At 35.9% G+C, this 25,522-nt stretch overlaps 1 protein-coding gene across 2 annotated transcripts in view; it reads left to right on the top strand.

The window, feature by feature from the left end:
• The window catches only part of LOC132547643 (uncharacterized), a 122,657-nt gene that overhangs the window by 55,840 nt on the left and 41,295 nt on the right, over positions 1–25,522 (top strand). For both annotated transcript variants that reach the window (XM_060211426.1, XM_060211427.1), the window contains exon 4: positions 3,082–3,242. In XM_060211426.1, coding sequence (XP_060067409.1) covers positions 3,082–3,242 — 161 coding nt within the window. The remainder of the gene's footprint in view (positions 1–3,081; positions 3,243–25,522) is intronic.

Below are 25,522 nucleotides of genomic sequence, written 5' to 3'. Positions count from 1 at the left end.
TGTGGGGTCTGGATGACAGCCTGATAGATATACTCGTTTAAAACAAATTTATTTTTTGCCTGTCCTTTTTTTCCATATTACTGGATGTATTGATTCGAGAATTTGGGAAAGTTAGCAAGAATTTGTAATTAATGCCAGTTTTAAAGTAGGCCATAGAAAGTTGTCTGAGTGTCAGCCAGTGCAATGTGAAGGGTATTTAACGGGAGGTTTAAATACTTCATGACAGTATGAACGCAAATTATGAACTCCTACATGAATGAAACAATTTACGTAGGTGAATTAAGTTCGTTTTTTCTTCCTTCTGTATAATTTATAACGTTCACCCTTGAAACAGGGCCAGTGGTTTTCTTGATTATATGTATAAATTATCCAATTAAAAGATGTTTTTAAATGAGCTACTCTTATCGCCCTATAAATACCGATAAATAAATAAAATGCAGTATTTCTTTCAAATCAAAATGAGGTTATTTTTGTAACATGTAGCCATAGTTTCGTAAACTGACTTATATCAAATTAGCTGTGTTGTTTTTACGTTAACATATTGAACATCCTGGTAATTATTCATGTGTACTTTTCTTCATCGTCTCGCAGCTTGAATCAATACTTGACAGAGTTCAAAATTAGTAGGTCTGCAGCCATTGTTTCGTAATTAAGTCTATGCACGACACTGTAAAATAAAATATAGCCTCCAGTTCGTAAAATTATGCGTAAGAACTGAGATTTTTTCTTCGTTAACGGGTATTAAAACCGCAATCTTTTCAAAAAGAAAAAAAAACAGTAGTATAGAATTAATCATTAATACATTAATGAATCACACGTGTAGATTTCATAATTAGGGAATCAATTATCTTAACTTATCAGAAATATACTCCAGGTGGCCTCAGGTAAAAAAATAAACCATATCTAACTATGTCTGGGTGATACGCAGACTTTCAAATTATCTTACCAAGGTCGCATGTGTAATGGACGTGCACCGAATCACACATTCGGGTTATGCATTGGTGCAAACATGTGCTGGGTAACGAAACTCATAGTTTTTAAAATAAACGAAAATAGACTCTGCGTATGCATTTCACCATTACAGTCACTTTGGATTGAAATTTGACTTTTATGTAACAGGGTAATACAAATTATTGCCATGACAACGAAATATAATCCTTTGAAAATTGAAATGTAGTGATTTATAACATTTAAGTCCGTTTGATGTCTAAATGCATGTTTTTATCAGACACTGTGATATGTTTTCTTGCATAGTTTTAAATGACAGTCTGAGTAATGATAAATGCATAACCCGATTCACATTTTAAGATAATGAGTTTAGCCATTTCTTTCTCCTCCACCCCCTTTTCTGTTTTTACAATAATATCGAGTCAAGCATTTTTGGGCTTTTTTTCTCTCTCCTGATTTGTTATGAAACGTACAACGTGAACAGTGGAGACAACTTCAGAATGTAGCCGCATTTTCGTATCTCCATTTACACGTTTCACCTTTTGACCTTGACAAGCTCAAACATTATCTTGCACGTGCTTTACATGCACTCTCTTCTTTATCAATTGATCAGTCGACATCTTATCCTAAACAAGCACTTGATTTTAGACCTTTGGATACAGATAACGTGTACATCGTTTGAATGAAACACGAGGAAACATCGTTCGTTTATGCAGAGATTTGCAAGCTTTGAGAAGATTATTGTCTTCTACCATACCACTTTTCGAGAGAAAAAGGCAAACACAACACGGTGAGTGCCGTTTGAGACAACATTACCACGTAAAACGCTCGTACAAAGGTTACATTCTTCAAGCGATGAAATAAGACCTGCTTTTTGTGATAAAGCTATTTAAACTGTTTTATAGATTCATTTAAAAAAAAAAAACAAGCCCAAATTCATCGTGCAAATCTGACTGAATACCAGGTACATGTATTAAGGGGGCTCGGTACATAGATATTCTTTTTCTGATGTGGTTCACCCGTGCAAAATAGTTACTAATACGAACTCTAGTGTCAAATGCCTTTTTTTGGTTTATGTGAATCTGGTAAAAAAAAATGGTACGTTAAGAAGGGAGGCAATTCTTTCTCCAACTGTAAATTTACTGATTTAGGTTACATACCACCTTTAATTGAATTACATGTAACAGAGGATAAATTCTTCGATGCAATATTGACCAGTGACCACTTCCTTATTAAAAACATAACAAGGGAGGTAATTCTCAATCATCTATGCATGCATTGCTAAAGATAGCATATCACCTTGAATTGATAAGAGCCTGATATTTCATGAGAGAAAGTATATCCCCTATAGCCATGTCACGTGTTGCGACACAGCATGCATCACGTGGTTTGTGACCGGGTTAACCTTCATTTTGAGGAACAGACTATTTTAATGAGTACACTGGCGCACCTAGTCTACCATAAAGTGTAACTCATTTTTATATTACGAAAACTCTGTCTTTATTAGCTTTTCAAGGTTACATCTCGAAAAGCAATAAAAAGTTGAATGTTTCCCGTCGAGAATATGTTGAAGGGTGATTACTAGTAATATGCCATAACGCTGGAAACGCGACATCGCCAGGTAAGCGATGAGCGCACGAACACAGGCTTTAGAAGATAAATTTTTGGTTCTAAAGTATTCTGTATACTAATTCTGCTATTTTATATCTGACCACTGATCCATAAATAAGTGTTCTTATGCATACTGAACTTCTACTTCAATAAATCATTTATCCTTTTCATGAATTTTCACGAAAAAAGTGCCCTTTAGTTTTGGTAAACTGGTATTCCGCTGCTCAATATCACCATTCCTGATTCCGTGTCACATTTCACATGATGAAATTGATAGCATCCATAATTGGCCAACACTACTAATATTAACTTAAATCCACAATATTCATCGCTGAAGAGCATTTGGGAAACTATATAAATAAATACGTATTTTTTGACGTGCAAGTTCTGCAAAGCTTAATATGTTGTATGTTTTAAATTATCGATATCGAATAAAGATTGCATTGCATTGCATTGTATTGTATTGTATTGCATTGCATTGTATTATCAATTTTTTCTGATATGTTGATATTTTTCATACAGAGAGGCTGACAGGATCGGTCAAGCTCAAGGATCAAGAGCTGACCAAATTATACGGTGAGGTCAGGAGTCTCAAGGACACGATACAGAACCTCAAGGACGACTTCCGTAAAAAAGAGATCGAACTACTGAGAGATTTAGACGTGAGCAACGAAAAATCGGAAGTAAGTAATTCTATCTAAATTGTAACTATTTTTTCAGTTTCATGAGCTATTCGTTGCTTTGGGTTCGCATGTGATTATACATATGTCTTTTCAAGACCAAGGCCATCTTAAGAACAAATATTCCGAGATGACGAATTTATAACGGAGGTTGATTGATGTCAAGGTCGAGAATCCGAACAAAATGACAGGGAAATGAAAAATATAACAATTTCGTATCGCCAATTAAAATGTTAATGTAGATAAATATTACTTTATATATTTTCCCATTTAGCACGCACTAAACTTTGTTGAGCGAGGTGTTTAAATAGAGTCGCACTTTGAAATCATTCCGCTGTTGTCGCGAGCTATACCGTATTGTTTACATTAACATGCCTGTTAGAAAAAACAAACCTACGGCTATTTCTCTTCAACAGTACACAAATAGTGAAATCTCTCCCGAAATCACCTTTATTTACATAACAAATTCGATGGCATACTTCCAGAAATGCATTTATTTGCCTGAAGGACTACTGACACACTCGGGATGTGTGGGATCACCCTGTACTAAAGCCTCCAATTATCGTTTCATGGGTTTGTTTGAAAGTCAGGGCGGAACTGTACACAGCGCTTAAACGTAGAGATACATACACGAGAATTACAAATAATGATATATGGTAGACAGTCACTGTCTATTACAATGCCAACACCTGAAAGGTACCTGTACGGAGATTTTCACTTGCCGGATTTCGGAACATTCTCGAAGTTCAATAATACGGTTCTCTCCATTCGGAACATTCATTAACGACGGTTTTTTTCATATAGTTTAAGAAAAACACGTGTCCATTAGGTAATAACAAATATTTTTTTTCGAAATAGAGAAATTGTCTGTTTCAGCTCTACAGGTGATTTGTAGATTTTGAAAACAATTGCAACAAAATCAGTATATCAGTATAAATTCATATTTTTCAGTGGATAACGACTTTCTGAATTTCACAATTCCAAAGGTTCACCTTTCATAAATCTTCAGGTTACCAACCGTTTTAGTAGGCGCCTGATCTTGACGAAACATATAAGGATGCTAACATTATGAGTGTTAGTGTGTAAGGCGTCTGGTGGGCTTTATCACTAGCATTCCACCTCTGGGTCACGGGTTCGAGTCATACGTGAGGTGGTCGCCTGGTAATGGCGTCTGGCGGTCTTCATCACTAGGTCGGTTGCTGTAGGTTGTTGGGTTTCTCCGAGATAACTGGCTTTCCTCAACCACCCTTAAATGGCACCGTCCTGCTAACAGAAAACATACAAGCAAATCAAAGCCCCCGACATTTCAGTCCTGAAGCCATAAGTCCGATGGCCATTATACCACTCACTATGAAATATTTCTCGTGTAGTTATACCCTGTTTGAAGCCACAAAACAAAAGAAGGCTGTTTGGTAGACTGTATGCTTGTTGTGCTTGTGCAATAAACCAATGCTAGTGCTTAGACAGGCTAATGGTGACATATTATCACGTGGCAGTGATGTCTGAGGAGAAACGACGCCCGAATTGTCTGTCATGAGACATTTCCATTGGGAATATGCCATATTATTTGCCATTCTTGTCAGGCCAAATAAAGACGTAATTGTCTTTTTACGAGAGATGACTAGAGTAAATCATGAAAATGCCAAACCAATAAAAAGGAATTGTCTTTTGAACAATGTAAGAACAATACTGTTGAACGACCAATTTTCGCGGGAGGTTTTTTTCGGATAGAAATTTGTAAAATAGACTTTAAAATTAAGATTTTAAAATAGACATTTTGGAGGTGAATCGTTTATGATGAACATCTGTATGATGATATTGTATATATAATGCTTTTATATGAATGATATATGGTATGATCTTGCAGTAATATTACAATTTTGACAAAGAAAAAAATTAATTTAAATAATTTCATACTATTAATATCAATATATCGTGTCTGTTTCCTAGGCAGGGGAATGGCTGATTCTATGCACTCTAGCTATAGAACACATGGAGCTAAAATTTCAGAAATGGTGATGATGACAAAAACATAACTCATACAACAAAAATATTTTCAGACTGTACTTTAAGTTGAACGTCGCTAGAGAAGTCAGAAATATGACTATAGATGTAGGACGACCATCTTGTCATTTATTCAAGGGGCAACGTCGAACCGAATCTGATTTCAATTTTAACTGATACTGTAGAACAGGTATCTTATTAAGATATGTAAACTATGTCACATAATATTCTAAATATCTTTTATGATAAATATTTTTATAAGTTGTCATATTTAGAAATCTGTAGCAGATGTTATATATCTCACGTAATTTAGAAAATATATAGTTTGAAGAAACACAGGATCGAATTATCACTTGGTATAAATGTTAAGTTGGCTTGGCATATAGAGGAGTATTTTCAAATGATAATGTGTCTTGAAATTTATCATTGCATACTTGTTTAAACAAAGATATTTAAAAAAAAAAATGTTTTCACTTATCTATTTAAACAGGCAGCTACGTTTAGAAGATTTATAAATGCTTTTCTTACGAGTCGCATATCTAAATTAAATTCGTTTTTGTCGCTGATCACATTTCTATCACGTTTTAAATAAGTACACCGTCTCTCCTGGGCCAAAATCTATAACCAGATTCTTGACATGGCATTTACTCCAAGTCTTAAAGGTGATAACTACACGATCTAGTAATAGATAGAGAATTTTCCTGACGATTTCGTCAGACGATATCCATCACTACACACGAACCGGTAAGCTTAATAACATAGGAAATTGAATTTTAAACTGCAATGGTTTCAAATGATTTAAAGATTTAAAAAAACTGATTTCCTGTAAATAATATTTATAATTTCATTAAGCAAAAACCTTTAATCTTATTCTGAGTCTTTTTTAAAAAAAATCTCAGTATGTGAACAATTTGCATTTAGCTCTGGGCAGGTTGATGGATATTAAGAAGCTGTTGCACAGTAAAGCCTGATCCTTACAAGAATTGTGTACATGACGTAAATAAGAAACCCTTGGTTCCATCGTGTTTCCATAAACGAAGCAATTTCGCGATAAGTTTGGTACCTGGTGGATGTAATTAGCTACCTGGACAGGTGCGAGACAGGTGTGGTCCAGCTGCCGAAATTCTTAGAGAAATATCTCGCCAGAAAGTACCTTCCAGTTACTATGGATACGAAACCTTCTGTTTATCTTAGATAATGTATTTCTGGATAGAATGGACGGGGCGGGAAAGTGATAAAACTGTTTTGTGGCAGAAGTTTTGATCTTTCATATTGGAAAGTTAGATTTATAATTCCCCTACAATTTCAGAATGATACAGTCAAGTTAAAGTAAAATGATATCTGAACAAGTGATATTATTTGGCGGGACTCTCCGATTCCGACAGGAAACGTTCGTCACAACTCGGTTGAATCCGTAAATACCTCTATCAAGGTTACCGGAATCTGCCGAGGTTAGCCGAATGTGACAAAAAGGTCATATTTATGATATTTTTGAAGGCCATTGAATATGAACTGATGTTGACACGCGGAAAAGAAATATACATTTTGTGCCACTACCCAGTGTTTAAGACTTTTATTGAGCAAAAACTAAGCAAGTTCTGCTATCTGGAAAGCTTTGATTCGAGAGATTGGCGTGTCTCGAATACACCATTTCCCAAACCACTTTTAGGAATCTTTTCGCCAAGTACACACCCACATTTTATACACTGTTATACCTAGAGAAGGAAACTGACCGAGATTTAAACTTGTTACGCCCGAGCTCTAAATAGACACAGGAACAGCTTGAGCATCCGTTGGTTGACATCCCGTCTTGTCCCGCTATACATGTACATGTATATCTTTCTGTCATTGGAGCAGCCATTGTCGGAATACGCTTGCCACATATATTTGTGCTGTATTCGGCAGTGACGGAAAACAGCTGTATTTTAGCAAGTACATTATCGGCAGAATAATTTTATGAATTTTACTTTAAAATACGTTTAACAATATAAACATTTTAAATAAGCGATTTTATATGTTGTAATGAATAATTTACGAAAATTCATAAATCGCGGTAATATCTGTTTAAGTTTGGAATTATATTTCTGCACGGAGCAATTATTTTGGCGTACGTCATCATGCAAAATTCAGCGTAACGTCAATGTCAGGTAAACAAAGATTGGACAACAAAACTGTTGGTGTTTTGGTGGTTTGGTTTTCAATCAATGTTGCAGGATGATTAGAATACATGCCAAGTGTCTTAAAATATAAGCTTAATTTTGGCTCGAGACAAGAGCTCGCCACATTTGTCTTTCTACACCCTCGCGAAAATACAGCTTATATTTGAAGACACTGACCATGCATTCTATACAATATAAAACCAATTGGTTTTCAACACAGCGAACAAATGAGTATAACTACCTCAAGTGGCTAAGTATATGTTATGTCATTACGAAGGTAGGTTCCGATCAAAGTGAGAATGGTAAATATATGTGCATGAACGACGGATGGCGGCAGGAAGCTCTCAGGACCATGTATACACCGACGAGATTTGAGTGATATGGAAGACGGGCGCAAAAGAAATTTGGCAGGTGCTGTGTTTCAAACCGGATGGTCTCGATCTGCTGGAATTCATTCCTTTCTGTATGACCGCCTTTGGTCTAGGCTCTAAGTTGGGGCAAAAGTTAAATGGATAAAGTCGTTGACTGTTGATATGCGCTGTAAGTCGGTGATATATCAGTTCAAACTCAAAGCACGGTACGAAAATGTCTTCCAATGACAGAACTTTAGTTACCAAATTAGTAATCCGATGGGAACATATTTTTTTTATTGACGATACTTCAAAGACAGAGATATTAACCTAAAGTAACGTTTGATGCATAACGGAAAGAATTACGAGAAAAAACTCGCTTTGCATTACATGTGTGGTGGCGTCAATCAAAAAACGTCAAAATGTGACGTAACAATGACGTATCGTGAAACGAATTTGAAAACATTCGGAAGAAGTCTAATTCGGAATGCCTTTTATTTTAGGTAGGAGTCTAATCATTATATATTAAAGCGACATCACGGTAAAACGTTTTTATACTGAATTTTTTATTATTGCGTATATATCAATTAGTGTATCATCTTATGAACAATGACAATTGGTTTTCGCTAAAATATACACATTAAGTCTGGACGTGTATTTTTGCGTCATATACAGTAGTATGATAACGCATGCGCACAAACCCCGTCGCCTGTAAACAAAAATGACTACCCGCCCGAATCGGTCGCGACAACGTTGGCGATAATTGTCACTGAATCGACTTCTACTTGACATCTGCCACACCCATAACAAAATCAGGTGTTGAAAAACGGGATTTTACATACTGTAACTACTGCTGCTGGCATTTCTGCCCGCCATCATGTGTTCGTGTTTACAAAACGAACTGCCTCGTTTTCAGCGCTTAATTTGAGAAGGGTTTCCCGAACCGAAAAAAAGTGGTCGAACTGGATATCGTTATTCTACTGTGAATATCGAGATGGCATAGAAACTGGGAGTACATAAAACATTAACTTTTAATAACAAAATAAATGTTTTTATCGTAATATTCCTTAAAAGTTACTATATTGTATATATATATATCAGTTATCTAGACACGTAAACATGAAGGAAAGTATGTCAATAACAGCCTCTAGAACGGAAGACACTGCGAGAAAGAACCTATAAACTTGTGGATAATTACACTCAGGAACCAAAACGTTTAAAGCTGTGATTTAGCAGGAGTTTGGAGAAGTCGAGGATAGTAGTCAACAGTACCTTTGATCCTGTATATAAAAATCTATTGATTGAAAATTATCTCTTCAGATTCTTTTATTCAGGAAACTGAAATCACGAACAATGCAAGGCCTCCCGTATGATGTTCTACAAGGTTGACTCCAAAATTGACTTTAGTTATTCATGGGGCGATGAACTCGACAAACGCGCTTGTAGACGTAGCTTTCAAAGTCATCGCGCCCCGGAAATTATTTAGCACAGAAGTTATGCGTTGAATAAGTGAGCATCGGAGTTAACCATTTTTTTAATTTCCCGATTCATGTCAGTTCGACTCATTTTAAATCATATCCGTAAAAATGAAAAGTGTATTTGATTTCAAATTGTCTGAAATTATGGGCGATGAAAATTTCACGTTTTAAACTAATTATTGATTTGGTTTGAAAAAACGAATTTAAGCCCTGGAACACGACCGAGTGACTGCCTTTTAATGTTTGTTTTGTAATGAATGCCAAGGTAACAGAACGGTGAAGTTTACCAGCAGTAATTTCTGTTATCAATGAGCATCTCCTAGCATACACACACGTACCAAACGTCAAATATTTTCTTTTTAAACTTGTACTTCATGATCACTTAGCATACTATACAAAAATATTAGATTATCTTTCAAGTTGGATAGTGTGTCAAAACGATCACCTAGGTACCCCAGCGTAGTTTCCTTAACCTGGAACAGTTTGGAAGCGTGCCACTAATAAGTACAGCTATTTGCCGATCTGTGGTTGGAGTATGTTACCTCCCCCCTCCCCCTCCTTTCCCCATTCCCCCTCCCATATCCCCGTTATTGAAGTCCGGCATTAACCTGCGTGAAACCCCATTTGTATGAAAACTCTCTGAAACACGCTGATTACAGTGTGTTTTTTGGACAACACGGTTTATCCATCGCTGTGTTGTAGTTGAAGAAGGCCCCGACAACCTTTGCCTAACTTATTAATTTACACGAACCTTGATTCCCTCACAACTATGTACAACCTATGAAATATATATGTTAATTGACTTCCGCTGATATCCCAGGTCTGATGGTATCACATTGGGAGTTTGTCGTTTGATCGATGTACTTAATAGTTTCTCTATTAGAGTGTACTGTATGCGGAGAAATATTTGTCTCGGGTTATTTTACCCGTGCATAGACCTGTTAGTTTTTACCACGTGGTAAATAAAAACACGATGACACGTGAATTGGTTGGTCGGTTGGTTGGTTGGTGGACGGGTTGGTTGGTGGATGGGTTGCTTGGTTGGCTGGTTGGTGGATGGGTTGGTTGGCTGGTTGGTGGCTGGTTTTGTTGTTGGGTTGGTGGGTGGATGGGTTAGTTGGTTGGTTAGTTGGCTGGTTGGTGGGTGGGTTGGTTGGTTGGTTGGTGGGTAAGTTGGTTGGCTGGTTGGTTGGTTGGTTGGTTGGTTGGTTGTTGGGTGGGTTGGTTGGCTGATTGGTGGGTTGGCTGGTTGGTTGTTGGGTTGGTTGGCTGGTTGGTTGGTTGGTTGGTTGGTTGGTTGGTTGGTGGACGGGTTGGTTGGTGGGTAGGTTGGATGGCTGGTTGGTGGACGGGTTGGTTGGCTGGTTGGTTGGTTGGTTGGTTGGTTGGTTGGTTAGTTAGTTGTTGGGTTTGTTGGTTACAGGTTTGACGTCTCCTAGACTCGTCCTTTTTCTAGGTGTTGTATTAGAGAAGAACTTCAGTGTTCTGGTGACCATACGGGGCGACCTGCATGCCCTTTGTGAGGTGGAGCCGTCTGTCAGTGTGTCCGAAATGTTGATTAATTTTAGAAGGGGACTCCTGTGTCTATTGGTGCTTTTTCGCGACGAAGCACCAGTTGACTCTAACTTGTCTGGATGAAAGGGACAAGGAGTTACAGGATTTTGATTAAATATGACGTCATTTTGAATCCATATCTTTTATATCTGTCCTTTCCGATTGAAGAGCGAAACGGGCAAATGTTTAACTGTGGATGAACTTTCCATGGGATGGAAATTTCGGTTCCAGACTTAAGAATTTAATGTGAAACATACAGTATACGCGTTGTATGTATTATAAATGATAACTTGAATTCAGAAAGCGTCAATTAATCTATGACGTTGCACACTGATCTCACTTTTCATTACGGAAGTCGATTTCCGATAAACATAGCGCCATCTGTTGGTGCACATGTGCGCCATTTCCGGTACAATTCCATGAACCAAATGTATCTTGAAAATTACGATGAATACTTGATAGTATTTCAAGATGTTTTGATATATTTCATATAATAATTCGCGACGAAACATCGATGGGATATAAAAAAAATGAGACTTTTTCTCAATACAAGTAATCGTTTTACATAATAGACAACATATATGTTTAATATCACTACATTTACAAAGAACATGTGAATAATACCCTAGAACAATTAATGTCGAAGTTGACGGCATGTGCTACGGTAAGATATACTGCAGATATTCCAACATCTCGTGTTAATTTTAAGGACATCAATAAAACACTATAGTTGTATCTAGGTATCAAGTTTTTATCATACAGGTATATATGGTTTATCTAAAACCCTAGTTACGGGTAAATAAATATCCAATGTTTTTTAATCCCTAGATACAGTGTTTATGAACATCTAGTGACATATAAAAAGATATATGGTGTTCTTAATACTGTATCTTATCATTATACTGTATCATTGTCCTGTATCATTATACTGTATCATTATACTGTATCGTTATACTGTATCATTATACTGTATCATTGTCCTGTATCGTTATACTGTATCATTATACTGTATCGTTATACTGTATCATTATACTGTATCATTGTCCTGTATCGTTATACTGTATCATTGTCCTGTATCATTATACTGTATCATTATACTGTATCATTATACTGTATCATTATACTGTATCATTGTCCTGTATCATTATACTGTATCATTATACTGTATCATTATACTGTATCGTTATACTGTATCGTTATACTGTATCATTATACTGTATCATTGTCCTGTATCATACTGTATCATTATACTGTATCATTGTCCTGTATCATACTGTATCATTATACTGTATCATTGTCCTGTATCGTTATACTGTATCATTATACTGTATCATTGTCCTGTATCGTTATACTGTATCATTATACTGTATCATTGTCCTGTATCGTTATACTGTATCATTATACTGTATCATTGTCCTGTATCGTTATACTGTATCATTATACTGTATCATTGTCCTGTATCATACTGTATCATTATACTGTATCATTGTCCTGTATCATTATACTGTATCATTGTCCTGTATCATTATACTGTATCATTATACTGTATCATTGTCCTGTATCATTGTCCTGTATCATTATACTGTATCATTATACTGTATCATTATACTGTATCATTATACTGTATCATTGTCCTGTATCATTGTCCTGTATCATTATACTGTATCATTATACTGTATCGTTATACTGTATCATTGTCCTGTATCATTATACTGTATCATTATACTGTATCATTATACTGTATCATTGTCCTGCATCATTATACTGTATCGTTATACTGTATCGTTATACTGTATCGTTGTCCTGTATCATTGTCCTGCATCATTATACTGTATCATTGTCCTGTATCGTTATACTGTATCATTATACTGTATCATTATACTGTATCATTATACTGTATCATTGTACTGTATCATTGTCCTGTATCATTATCATTATACTGTATCATTGTATGTATCATTATACTGTATCATTATACTGTATCATTATACTGTATCATACTGTATCATTATACTGTATCATTGTCCTGTATCGTTATACTGTATCATTATACTGTATCATTGTCCTGTATCATACTGTATCATTATACTGTATCATTGTCCTGTATCATTATACTGTATCATTGTCCAGTATCATTATACTGTATCATTGTCCTGTATCATTATACTGTATCATTGTCCTGTATCATTATACTGTATCATTATACTGTATCGTTATACTGTATCGTTATACTGTATCATTATACTGTATCATTGTCCTGTATCATTATACTGTATCATTGTCCTGTATCATTGTCCTGTATCATTATACTGTATCATTGTCCTGTATCATACTGTATCGTTATACTGTATCATACTGTATCATTATACTGTATCATTGTACTGTATCATTATACTGTATCATTGTCCTGTATCGTTATGCTGTATCATTGTCCTGTATCATTGTCCTGTATCATTATACTGTATCATTATACTGTATCATTATACTGTATCATTGTCCTGTATCATTGTACTGTATCATTATACTGGATCGTTATACTGTATCATTATACTGTATCATTGTCCTGTATCGTTATACTGTATCATTATACTGTATCATTATACTGTATCATTGTCCTGTATCATTATACTGTATCATTATACTGTATCGTTATACTGTATCATTATACTGTATCATTATACTGTATCGTTATACTGTATCATTATACTGTATCGTTATACTGTATCATTATACTGTATCATTGTCCTGTATCATTATACTGTATCATTATACTGTATCATTGTCCTGTATCGTTATACTGTATCATTATACTGTATCACTGTACTGTATCGTTATACTGTATCATTATACTGTATCGTTATACTGTATCATTATACTGTATCATTGTCCTGTATCATTATACTGTATCATTATACTGTATCATTGTCCTGTATCATTATACTGTATCATTGTCCTGTATCGTTATGCTGTATCATTATACTGTATCATTATACTGTATCATTATACTGTATCGTTATACTGTATCATTATACTGTATCATTATACTGTATCATTATACTGTATCGTTATACTGTATCATTATACTGTATCATTGTCCTATATCGTTATACTGTATCATTGTCCTGTATCATTATACTGTATCATTGTCCTGTATCATTATACTGTATCATTGTCCTGTATCATTGTCCTGTATCATTGTACTGTATCATTGTCCTGTATCATTATACTGTATCATTGTCCTGTATCATTATACTGTATCATTATACTGTATCATTATACTGTATCACTGTACTGTATCGTTATACTGTATCATTATACTGTATCGTTATACTGTATCATTATACTGTATCATTGTCCTGTATCATTGTACTGTATCGTTGTCCTGTATCATTGTCCTGCATCATTATACTGTATCATTATACTGTATCGTTATACTGTATCATTATACTGTATCATTATACTGTATCGTTATACTGTATCATTGTCCTGTATCGTTATACTGTGTCATTGTCCTGTATCATTATACTGTATCATTATACTGTATCATTGTACTGTATCATTATACTGTATCATTGTCCTGTATCATTATACTGTATCATTGTCCTGCATCATTATACTGTATCGTTATACTGTATCGTTATACTGTATCGTTATACTGTATCATTATACTGTATCGTTATATTGTATCATTATACTGTATCATTATACTGTATCGTTATACTGTATCATTGTCCTGTATCATTATACTGTATCGTTATACTGTATCGTTATACTGTATCATTGTCCTGTATCGGTGTCGTTATATGATGTCGTTTACACTCTCTATATATTCTTTTCACTATCTTAACTCTATTTCGAATAAAACACTTTTCTTAAACTTATGTACTTTCGCGTGAAACGACTTTATCAGACAAGAATTCTCCAAATCTGACCAACCTAACTCAGGCGCACCAAACGATTTCCTCCGGGTATTACAGATCGCGTAAAGCACGTGTTTATCTGTGCTTCGCCATGATATTGATTTACTAAGATGATCCCTCCCCCCGGGCCCTCGTGGAGGGTATAAACATACAAAACCAATCATTTCTTGGTTCTCAGTGATAACGGATTACCGGTCAGATATCAAAATCTGTACACAACTCTCTTCGGCATCATCAGTAGACACCTGTGTCGGCAGGTCAAAGGTCATACCCCAATTACCGGAGGTCAAACACCTAGCGTTTCCATGGAAACTGATACCTGAAATCCCTGAAGACCTAGATGATAGTCAAACACTGGGCGTTATTGAGCTGATATCAGTTCTGTTTGGGCCTCCACCAGGAAGCATGTGTACTTACTTTCTTGCGATGCCTTGTGGTGAACGCTGTTTCCATTTCTGACACAATATCTGCCTTCACAAGATGTAAAGCACGGGCAAGTGGAGAAATGTCTTTTCCATTTACGATCGAGCAGTGATTTGGTCAAGTGGCCTCTTAAGGACACATATTTCTGAAGATGTGGTTTCGTCATTACGTACGAGTATATAAAAATGTTGCGCAATACCATTTCGGATGTTAACGCGGAGTTCCATTTTCCCAAACACAGCGTAATTTTTTATGCAAGAAATCATTTCGTATGAAATTATCATATCTTGAGCGGACACAACAGTTCGCATGTGATTCAGCAGTACACAAATACAGTCTGATAGAACAGTGTGCTTGAGAATAGCTGTAAGCATAGCGCTGTGAAAATTGCAGTCAAAAGGCGGTGTCATTATGTGAGACTCGATGTTGAAAGAAAACATTAATAGACCCGACTGACTCCGACTGCGGTGAGCTGCTGAAAAATCATCATTTCTCTTCCAAATCTGTGTCATATCCGAAATCAAATAATGGATTAGGTGTCTGAGTGTGGGTTACCCTGGTAAAGGTAAGTTTTAGATAACATTCGATATCAGTACAGGTTATTTACTTGTAATCTAGATTTTTTTCTTTTGTAACTGAACCTAATTGTAATTTAGCTCCTGCACAACCTAGTTTTATCATTTTGGACTAAACTTTAAGAAGAGGACACAGCTAAAGACAAGATAATACAATAGTGTTTTATTATATGGTCTCCAGGTTATGACATTTCAGAATGAGACTATTAACTAGTTCTTGTCACAGTGACGTGATTGCGTCATCGATATGACATGAAAAGATCTATGAGTGACTACCACTTCTTTCGACATTTTACGTTATCGCAGCGGGTTGTTGTTGTTGTTGTTGTTGTTGTTGTTGTTGTTGTTGTTGTTGTTGTTGTTGTTGTTGTTGTTGTTGTTGTTGTTGTTGTTGTTGTTGCACAGTTGATTGACAATTAAATCATTTAGAGCCACGAAAGCAGATAGAATTACCTACAATTAGTATAGACACTCGATCAGACAGTAATTGTAGTTTGGTTTGGGTATGCGTCCAATTTTAAGCAAAAATGTTATTAAGAGACATCTTCTAGACTAGATCAACAAAGAGTGCATTTTATAGTGTGGTTTCACTGAAATATCATCTCGGTAGTACATTTGTGTAACATCCGTTCGGGTCTATTTCGGCACGGAAATGGTTCAGCAATTTGTTTTTTTGTTCATTCATTATGGTACTGACCGTCACGTAAGGGACATCTTATAACATTGTATTGACTTTTGCATACCATGCTATAGAGACAGGACCCCAAGTCGTCCTCACGCGAGAGGAGACTCATCTCAATAGTCATGTGGGAATTTTTCTGTGTGGAGACACTGGGAAGGGCAAGATGTTTAGGAAGATAAAGAGAGATAATGATTCCTATTCCAATGCGAAAAGGAGGCACAATTCTTACTCCCTGCAGGATAGACAGAAATAGATGTCACATATTGGTACATAGCTGGTCCATTAATTCCTCGATTCTTCACAAGGTCTATCACAATCTGGGAGACAAATCAATTTCGAATAAATTTTACATGCAGTTGTTGCTATATACATTACACAAAGAAAAAGTATATATTGTCATATATTGTTATATTGTCATAAAAAGTTTCCTGTTTAACATAAATCCGATAAGCCTCGTTACAAGTCTTGTCGATATTTAGAATTGTAAAAATTATTTTCTGTCGAAAGATCGCATTATTTACTCAACAAAGATATTTCGTATTTAATTCAATTCCTCTAGTACAAAGAATTCAAAATTGTAATCAACACAGCTGTGTTTTGTTTCAATTTTTATCATTTCTACTAGTTTTTCCCACACAGCCACTATGTTTTGTTTCAATTTTTATCATTTTTACTAGTTTTTCCCACACAGCCACTGTTTTGTTTCAATTTTTATCATTTCTACTAGTTTTTCCCACACAGCCGGTATGATTTGTTTCAATTTTTATCATTTCTACTAGTTTTTCCCACACAGCCGCTATGATTTGTTTCAATTTTTATCATTTCTACTAGTTTTTCCCACACAGCCACTATGATTTGTTTCATTTTTTATCATTTCTACTAGCTCTTCCCACACAGCCGCTATGTTATACTTCAATGTTTTACTCATACCTACAAGTTCTTCCCACATATATATGATTAGATAAACCGAAGAGGAGTCCACATTCTGTGGTATTGACATTAATCTATTTCTGCTGTTTCCCAGCTCACCAGAATTAATTTGTTCGGCTGGTTACAAAAACCGCTCCTGATTTACTCGCAGATAGAAAGGCCTGATGGCAGGTCTATTTTGTTAGGAGCTGGTCCGCCCTGTGTCAAATGGAATTAAGCCCGACTGATTGGTTATAACTGAAGTAAGGGCACACTGGAGATTGTTTTTACAATGGCAACTTAGTTATCGTCCTTGACTAGAAAATACATATAGGAAACGGTACCGGGAATATATTTTTCCTGTCTGAGTGTATTTTTTTTAAATATCACGATGATTCAAGTGCAAACGCTTGGACGCCTCGATTGTATAAGGACTTTCCAGTCTTGAACGCAGTTTGGTTACGTAGACACAGGGAGAAAATGGTTATAATGTAATGGTTTTGGAGATAATGAAATGCCAAGATTTCTTTTTCTTGGATTCGGTCTAGGTCCTGGGTTCTCTCTGAATAGTCTAAATAGATATTTCGTTCACCATGTTATCTGGAACCGTCCTATGTTGGTGTAAACCTTGTTCTCATTTTAGAACGTGACATTTTTTATATGGATTGGCCAAGACTAACATGGCGGATGTCGTCGATGAAACAGAAGGCGTTTACCCTGCTAGAACGCCTGGTTTTATTCTGCCTGACACAAGCCCATAACTAATTCGTCTGTTTCTATTTTGCCCTTGTTTGATTTTGGTTTGGATGGGGATTATTTCCGTGTGGATATTTTTGTTCTTGCACAGGTCAAGACGAAATATTATATCCTGTTATTTAAAAAAATATACTTAAAAACGTATAACATATCAGATACTTGAAGTAATTTCGGATTGTAAGACGTGTGCTGAAAGGATATGTAGTAACTACATCCCAGAAAGCCATCCAAATCGATTAGGGATACATAAACACGAAACTGTATGAGCAAAGGGGCAGCAATTCTTAAAATAGCACAAAGACACGTGTAAGTAAAAGTTGATAAAATCAACATGGCGGTAGGTCTACTTAAATAAGAACTAGATGTGAATTTTCTAACGCCAGACGTATTTATCCTAACTATCGTAATCACAGTTAGTAGCATGAGGACGTGTAACGCACGCGGAGAACCACGAGGCTTTACATTGTTCTTTTAAAGACCATTAGCGGATAAACATGGCCCATTTTAACTGTATCAAAATGTATAAGGGAAAAATGAGAAAGTTTCGGCTGGGTTACGCTATAATACAAGAAAATGCTGATTCAAGTGAAAATTTGATTCACAGACGTAATATTTTTCGAGAACATTATTTTCAAACTTTATATCAGATGATAAATATTTTGCGAATATTTCATCTAAGCAGTAAGTTTTCAGTGAATATAGCGAATTAAAATACAGATACGGAAAAAAGTTCATACGCATACCTGTAAAGACATCTATATATGTTGAATTTCATGTTTCCCAACAACTTTTATTCTTTTTCATCCAATCAGCGATAAAATAGACATTTAAATCTGTCTAAAGACAGCACAGTAAACAATTATTGGTATAAAAATTGTATACAAAAATAATGGAGAAAAATATTTCGTTAGCTCCGTCCGAACTAAAATGTAATGAGACGAAAAAGAAAAGAAAAAGAAAAAGTATGTAACTCAACGTCTCCTTAAATCAAGATATTTTTTTTCACATTTTGACATAGATTATTGACGAGATATATGAGAGTAAACTTGATCGAATAGCAAATATAATTGTTTAAACTTTATTTTACAACATTTGCGAAACAAGCTTTAAGCTTATATTAATCACTTGTGTTGGTCCGGATCGAAGAGCGGGATAAGAATTATTCTTGGAGGAAACCGGGGCAAACTCACGTGGTTAAGTAAGTGAAACCACACCATTTCACGTCCGTGCCGCGAATTGAATCCCGGACAGTTTGGTGAAAGTCGAGTGCGTTACCAATGCGCCATCTGACACCGCTTATACAAGAAAATAACAATTTGGTGTTGTGAGGTGAACAATGCCCCATAGCTAGACCTGTGTTTTGAAGATGTAGTTTCTTAAGACAATAACAAGATGTGATAATATGAAAAGAACACTGTGAAATAACCTCGTTGTGACTTTCTGAAGCCTTTGAAATTATACTTCCGGTGGAGAGAACGGAAATTGTTGAAGAAACATCTGTCAAATCAAATTGTCACAATGGAATAATGATGGATATTATAAAGTGATCGTACGACTTCTGTGTGTCCGAGTTAATCCAATGTCATGTTAAATGGGATCATTTATATCTAGCATAAAAATGTTATATGGATTCCCAATGATTGTTTCAAAGCTAGTAGACATATACATAAACGAACATAACTCCACCCCCACCCCCAGCCCCGCCCACACTAACAAACAGGCAAACACAGGCAAAACAAAAAACAAAATTAATATAGTTTCTTAGTGTTTTTTATTTTCATTTACTTTCATTTTAAGTTTCTTCTTATATTTTAAAAGTGAAATCCATAATCTTCAAAGACCGAAAATCTTTCAACGATTGAGTCAATTCGATGCATATCACCATCATTTGCCTTACTTCCTTTACAATAGAGTGGTACACATCTCTGTATCTCGCGGGAGGTCAATTTTACACTCTCGTGGACTCTTACGCGCCATGGTAATCTCCTAAGGGATCCCCAGGGAATGTTGAGCTGTGGATTTTCCGGAACTCGCGTTCGGATAATGTGTTGTTAATCGAAAAGCTTCCCGTTTAGGATGACGTGAATGACGTGACGTATGTAAAAACATTGATTAGTTGGGGTAGTTTATGTGGCAGGTGTTTAGAATCGGTAATATCTTTATTCATGATTAAATTTCTTGTCGTGGCCTCTTCCATTTAGCGACTTCCTTCTGTTGCGCGCATTGCTGTGAATACTGTTAACGTACTACAATAGATGGTATTTATATCATGGGGTGGCATTCAACCACACTGTGGGTCACTGTGATCTGGACCACTCTGTAGAACTGAGCACAGGCCTTTGAAACTGATCATAAAGTTATTGGGCAACATCTTTGCAAGGAACATTTGTCACCAGAATGACAAGATATGCCTTTGTCAATGTGACGCCGATATATAATTCGGTTACAAAGGTATCCTAATTTATTTAGGAGAACCTCCCATAAAAACCACAGGCGTTTGGAAATTGTGGCTTGGAGCGCGGAGACTATGTCCATAACAAAATTCTTGGATAAGAAAATAACTATTTTTAGAAACAGAAAACGAAAATTTGATCATATGCCTAAATTTTAAAAGCAAGGAGGCGACTGAGGAAAATAAAAGGTGATCGACAAAAATGTCAAAAGCTGGTTGCTGGTTGGGAAGGTTCTCTAGCATCACAACTCAATATACTTCGTACTTCTCATACATCTAATAATACAACGCAAGATACAGCATGTGTATAATCTGTGCAGTGCTGATAATGATAACTGGGTAGTACTGAGCATGTTACACAATGAACTACGAGAACTTGGTGCTCTCTATCTTTCTCTCCCTCTCCCTCCCTCCCCCTCTATCTTTCTCTCTCTCCCCCTCCATCTCTCTTTCTCTTCCTCCCCTCCCTCCCTCCTTCCCTCTCTCTTTCTCTCTCTCCCTCCCCCTCTCTCTTTCTCTCTCTCCCCCTCCCTCCTTCTCTCTCTCTCTTTCTCTCTCTCCCTCCCCCTCTCTCTCTGCCCACCTCCCCCATCTCTCTCTTACCTTGTTTTCTCTTTATAATGTGTAATGGGTATATACACCACGTTGCACCTGCAGGTTGCAGTCCTAAAGCAGCCAAAATCTTTAATGACTAGTTTTAATGATGAAGCAAGGGGATTTCTCAAAAATAACTGAGAGTTTGACTATTGGCAACGAGTCCACATTTGGATCGTACAGAGCATTTGTTTTAAACACAGATTCAAATAAGATTCTCCACGTGCTCTCTGCTACTAAAGTAGCTCAGGGATCGATCGCTTTCCCTTTGAAACTTATTTAATATACAATTATAGGTGCAAATGTGGATATTATCGATGCATTTGCCTTCAAGTCCATTTGGCTGCAAACTTTGATATTCTTTAACAAGAGCTTGGTGGCGGCGCATTGAAACCCGAAGTTATATGAAAACCATTCACCATAACATTAGATCATGTGCTGGATTTTCACTTCGATTATATGGTTCCTTGTTTGACAATATATCTATGGAATTATTCATATTTCCCATGAGGATTCCGAGACTCGTCAAGGTTGACAAAAGTTCTATTATTTAACATTTTAATATTATCCATAAATTGAATATACACGTGTTATATGTAAGGGTGGGTGTGTAATTGCTACACCCGATGGCCCATTTATAAACAGGACATCTGTTGGTTAGGTTTGTTTTTTTTCATAATTTTCTCCTGAAGACCGATAAAATTAGTTCTCACGTGTCAATACGTCACCAATGGGCGTGTCTACATCGGTTCTGTCTGTACATTTGTACAAATTTAAACTTCTCTATTATGTAATTTAGTTAATGTCGATATTTACAAAAAAAGGACTAAAACGCTTTCCCTGCTTCAGTTACACAAGTATCAACCTTGTATTGAATTGTGTTGAAATCCCGGATAGAATATCTGAAAATCGAAACCACTTTATATTCTGGATTCTGATGTTTCAGTCTCGATTTTATTTAATTACACACTGTTTGATTGATCGATGTGTCTGTATATTTGTTTGTTATTGTGACGATGGTTTTGATAGGCTGTTGACTATTTTCACCTGCAGAAAATCGAAATCACGTTAAAACATTTAGGACATAATTCAGAATCACTGGGAAAGGTTAAGGTTGTTATTATAATTGAGGGCGATCAAATTTCAGCTATTTTCCAGAATGTAATAGAATCACACAGGTACACACAAATAAACCCAAATACACTCTACACACAAATACACTGTACATACAAATACACTGTACACCCAAATACACTCTACACACAAATACACTGTATACAAAAATACGCTCTACTCACAAATACACTCTACACACAAATACACTCTACACACAAATACACTGTACATACAAATACACTGTACACACAAATACACTGTACACACAATTACACTGTACACACAAATACACTGTACACACAAATACACTGTACACACAAATAAATTGTACACACAAATACACTGTACATACAAATACACTGTACACACAAATACACTGTACATACAAATACACTGTACACCCAAATACACTCTACACACAAATACACTGTACACAAAAATACGCTCTACTCACAAATACACTGTACACATAAATAAATTGTACACATAAATACACTGTACACACAAATACACTGTACACACAAATACACTGTACACACAAATACACATAGATACACTGTACACACAAATACACTGTACACAAAAATACACTGTACACACAAATACACTGTACACACAAATAAATTGTACACACAAATACACTGTACACACAAATAAATGGTACACACAAATACACTGTACACACAAATAAATTGTACACACAAATACAATCTACACACAAATACACTGTACACAAAAATACACTGTACACACAAATACACTGTACACACAAATACACTGTACACCCAAATACACTGTACACACAAATACACTGTACACACAATTACACTGTACACACAAATACACTGTACACACAAATACACTGTACACACAAATACCAGTATAACCCCAATCTCTACCAGAGTTTAACAATCGTTAACAATCACAATACCTCTTTATCTTGAATACAAAATTGATAAAGAGAACCATTGTCTGTTTTATAACTTCCGTGAAAAATACACCATGTTCGCTTTCAGCTTTGGGTAAAATAGTGATGAGGTTAGCTTAGTGAGATTCTGCTCAAGAGTCTAGTATGTTAAGGTGAGATTTTGCTCAAGAGTCTAGTTTGTTAAGGTGAGATTTTGCTCAAGAGTCTAGTTTGTTAAGATTTTGTTGACATGAATTTCACAAGGTACACTGACATCTTAATATAGATCAAATCTAGGAACACTTGTACCATTTCCCTGTGATCTGTTCTCTGTCGTATGTCTCGAGGTTGGCGAGGCATTTATGATTATCTTCGTATTTAGTAATCAATGCTTTTGATTTGTTTTATGACGATGACGGGCGCCCGTACGACTTAAGATTAGAGATATATTCCTACCTACTTTGGTTTCAGGACTTGAATACATAAATATCATCCTGTAGTGGTAGCTAACGATTTATGATGTTATATTTGAATCTCGTTTGCAGGAACGCCAAAGTGAGACTCAGTAAACATGGTCGTACTAAAGAACAACTAAGGAAAACATTTACAATAAACAGTGCGCCAAGTCAATACGAAATGTCACAAGAGAGGATACTAAAAAGGGGAAGGGCGTTAAAGTATCGCATAAAACAGCACATGAACCAAATTACTCCTTATAGAGGCATAGATGTTTCTAGCGCTGTATGACAAATATAGAATCGACTCCAAAAAAATTTGACGCTGACAAATTCGTATGCAAGTGTTTCAGCTTTGCGTTATATATGAGAGTTTGTGATTCAACTGAGAGGGTCAGAAGCAACGTTATTTGTCTAACGGCAAAACGTTTTGCCCATCACAATGCTTCACTTTTGAGTCGGGTTATTTGATGAACTTGATGACGATATAAGGCAGCGATGTTGTATGGTATGCCTATAATTATAATTAGTTTCTCATTACCCTGACATCGATAGAAAGTCAGTGGCTTATAGATGTAAGAGCAAGCCCATCTCTGAAGATAAGACCACTCCTATTCCTGAAGGTAAGACCACTCCTATTTCTGAAGATAAGATCACGCCTATTTCTGAAGGTAAGACCACTCCTATTTCTGAAGGTAAGAACTCTCCTATTCTGAAGTTAAGACCACTCCTATTTCTGAAGGTAAGAGACGTAAGTGCACTCCTATTTCTGAAGTTAAGATCACTCCTATTTCTGAAGGTAAGACCACTCCTATTTCTGAAGGTAAGATCACGCCTATTTCTGAAGATAAGACCACTCCTATTTCTGAATGAAAGAGCTCTCCTATTGAAGGAAAGAACTCTCCTATTCCTGAAGGTAAGACCACTCCTATTTCTGAAAGTGAGATCACGCCTATTTTGATGGTAAGATCACACCTATTTTGAAGGTAAAATCACGCCTATTTTGAACGTAAGATCACACCAATTTCTGAAGTTAGATCACGCTTATTTCTGAAGGTAAGATCACGCCTACTTTGATGGTAAGATCACGCCTATTTTGATGGTAAGATCACGCCTATTTTGAAGGTAAGATCACACCAATTTCTGAAGTTAGATCACGCTTATTTCTGAAGGTAAGATCACGCCTATTTCTGAAGGTGAAATATTCTTGTTACGTGACAGGCTTTGTGGATCAGCGTAGTACACCCACAGTTGGTACAGCTATTCTTCTAACGTACTTTGTATGTAGGCATTCAATTTATTTTGTCTTCATTCTTGGATATTAATCTACTGTATTGACTTACATCAGTCGTCAATTGGTGAAAATAAACAGGTTATATTTGGAATGTACAACCTGAACTTGAAATGGTTTTATAAAATATTTCTAACCAGAAGGGTTGTGTTTCCTTAAACATAACACTTAACTAATACATATCCTGGACGTTTTCATTGCACAACTTAATTCCACTTTCCAATTTTGCAATTAAAAGTGGGGGGAATACCTGATATATATTTATTATTTATAAGTCTGGGAATTTTAATTGATGTCTCTGTTTTAATTGCAGTACTCTGGAGTTTATCCTAGTTTAGTGGTTTAATGTTCGTTACCTGGAGTTTTCAGAGTAATCCAGGACATTATGGGCCTCTGTAATCGTATAGCTTGATTAGTGGAATTTCCTTATCTTGACGGCTCATTGGCATAGTTCAGAATATACACGTGTACTTGAAATTGTTGTGAAATCACCCAGTATTAGTAATTCTGAAATTTATTGAATCATAGGACCAGATTTTCCAAAGACGCCTCCGTATGATTTAGGCCCCTTACATCAAAGAAAAATCCTAGATGGGCAAAAAAAACTTTGTCCGATACAATTTGAATAATCGTATTTTACATTGAATCTTATCAACTT

This window comes from Ylistrum balloti, unplaced genomic scaffold (genome assembly GCF_031769215.1).
Source record: "Ylistrum balloti isolate Yb309-2 unplaced genomic scaffold, AGI_CSIRO_Ybal_v1 Utg369966, whole genome shotgun sequence".
Classification (NCBI taxonomy): domain Eukaryota; kingdom Metazoa; phylum Mollusca; class Bivalvia; order Pectinida; family Pectinidae; genus Ylistrum; species Ylistrum balloti.
Note: the sequence above shows the minus strand (reverse complement) of the source record. Positions and strands in the feature narration are given on the sequence as shown.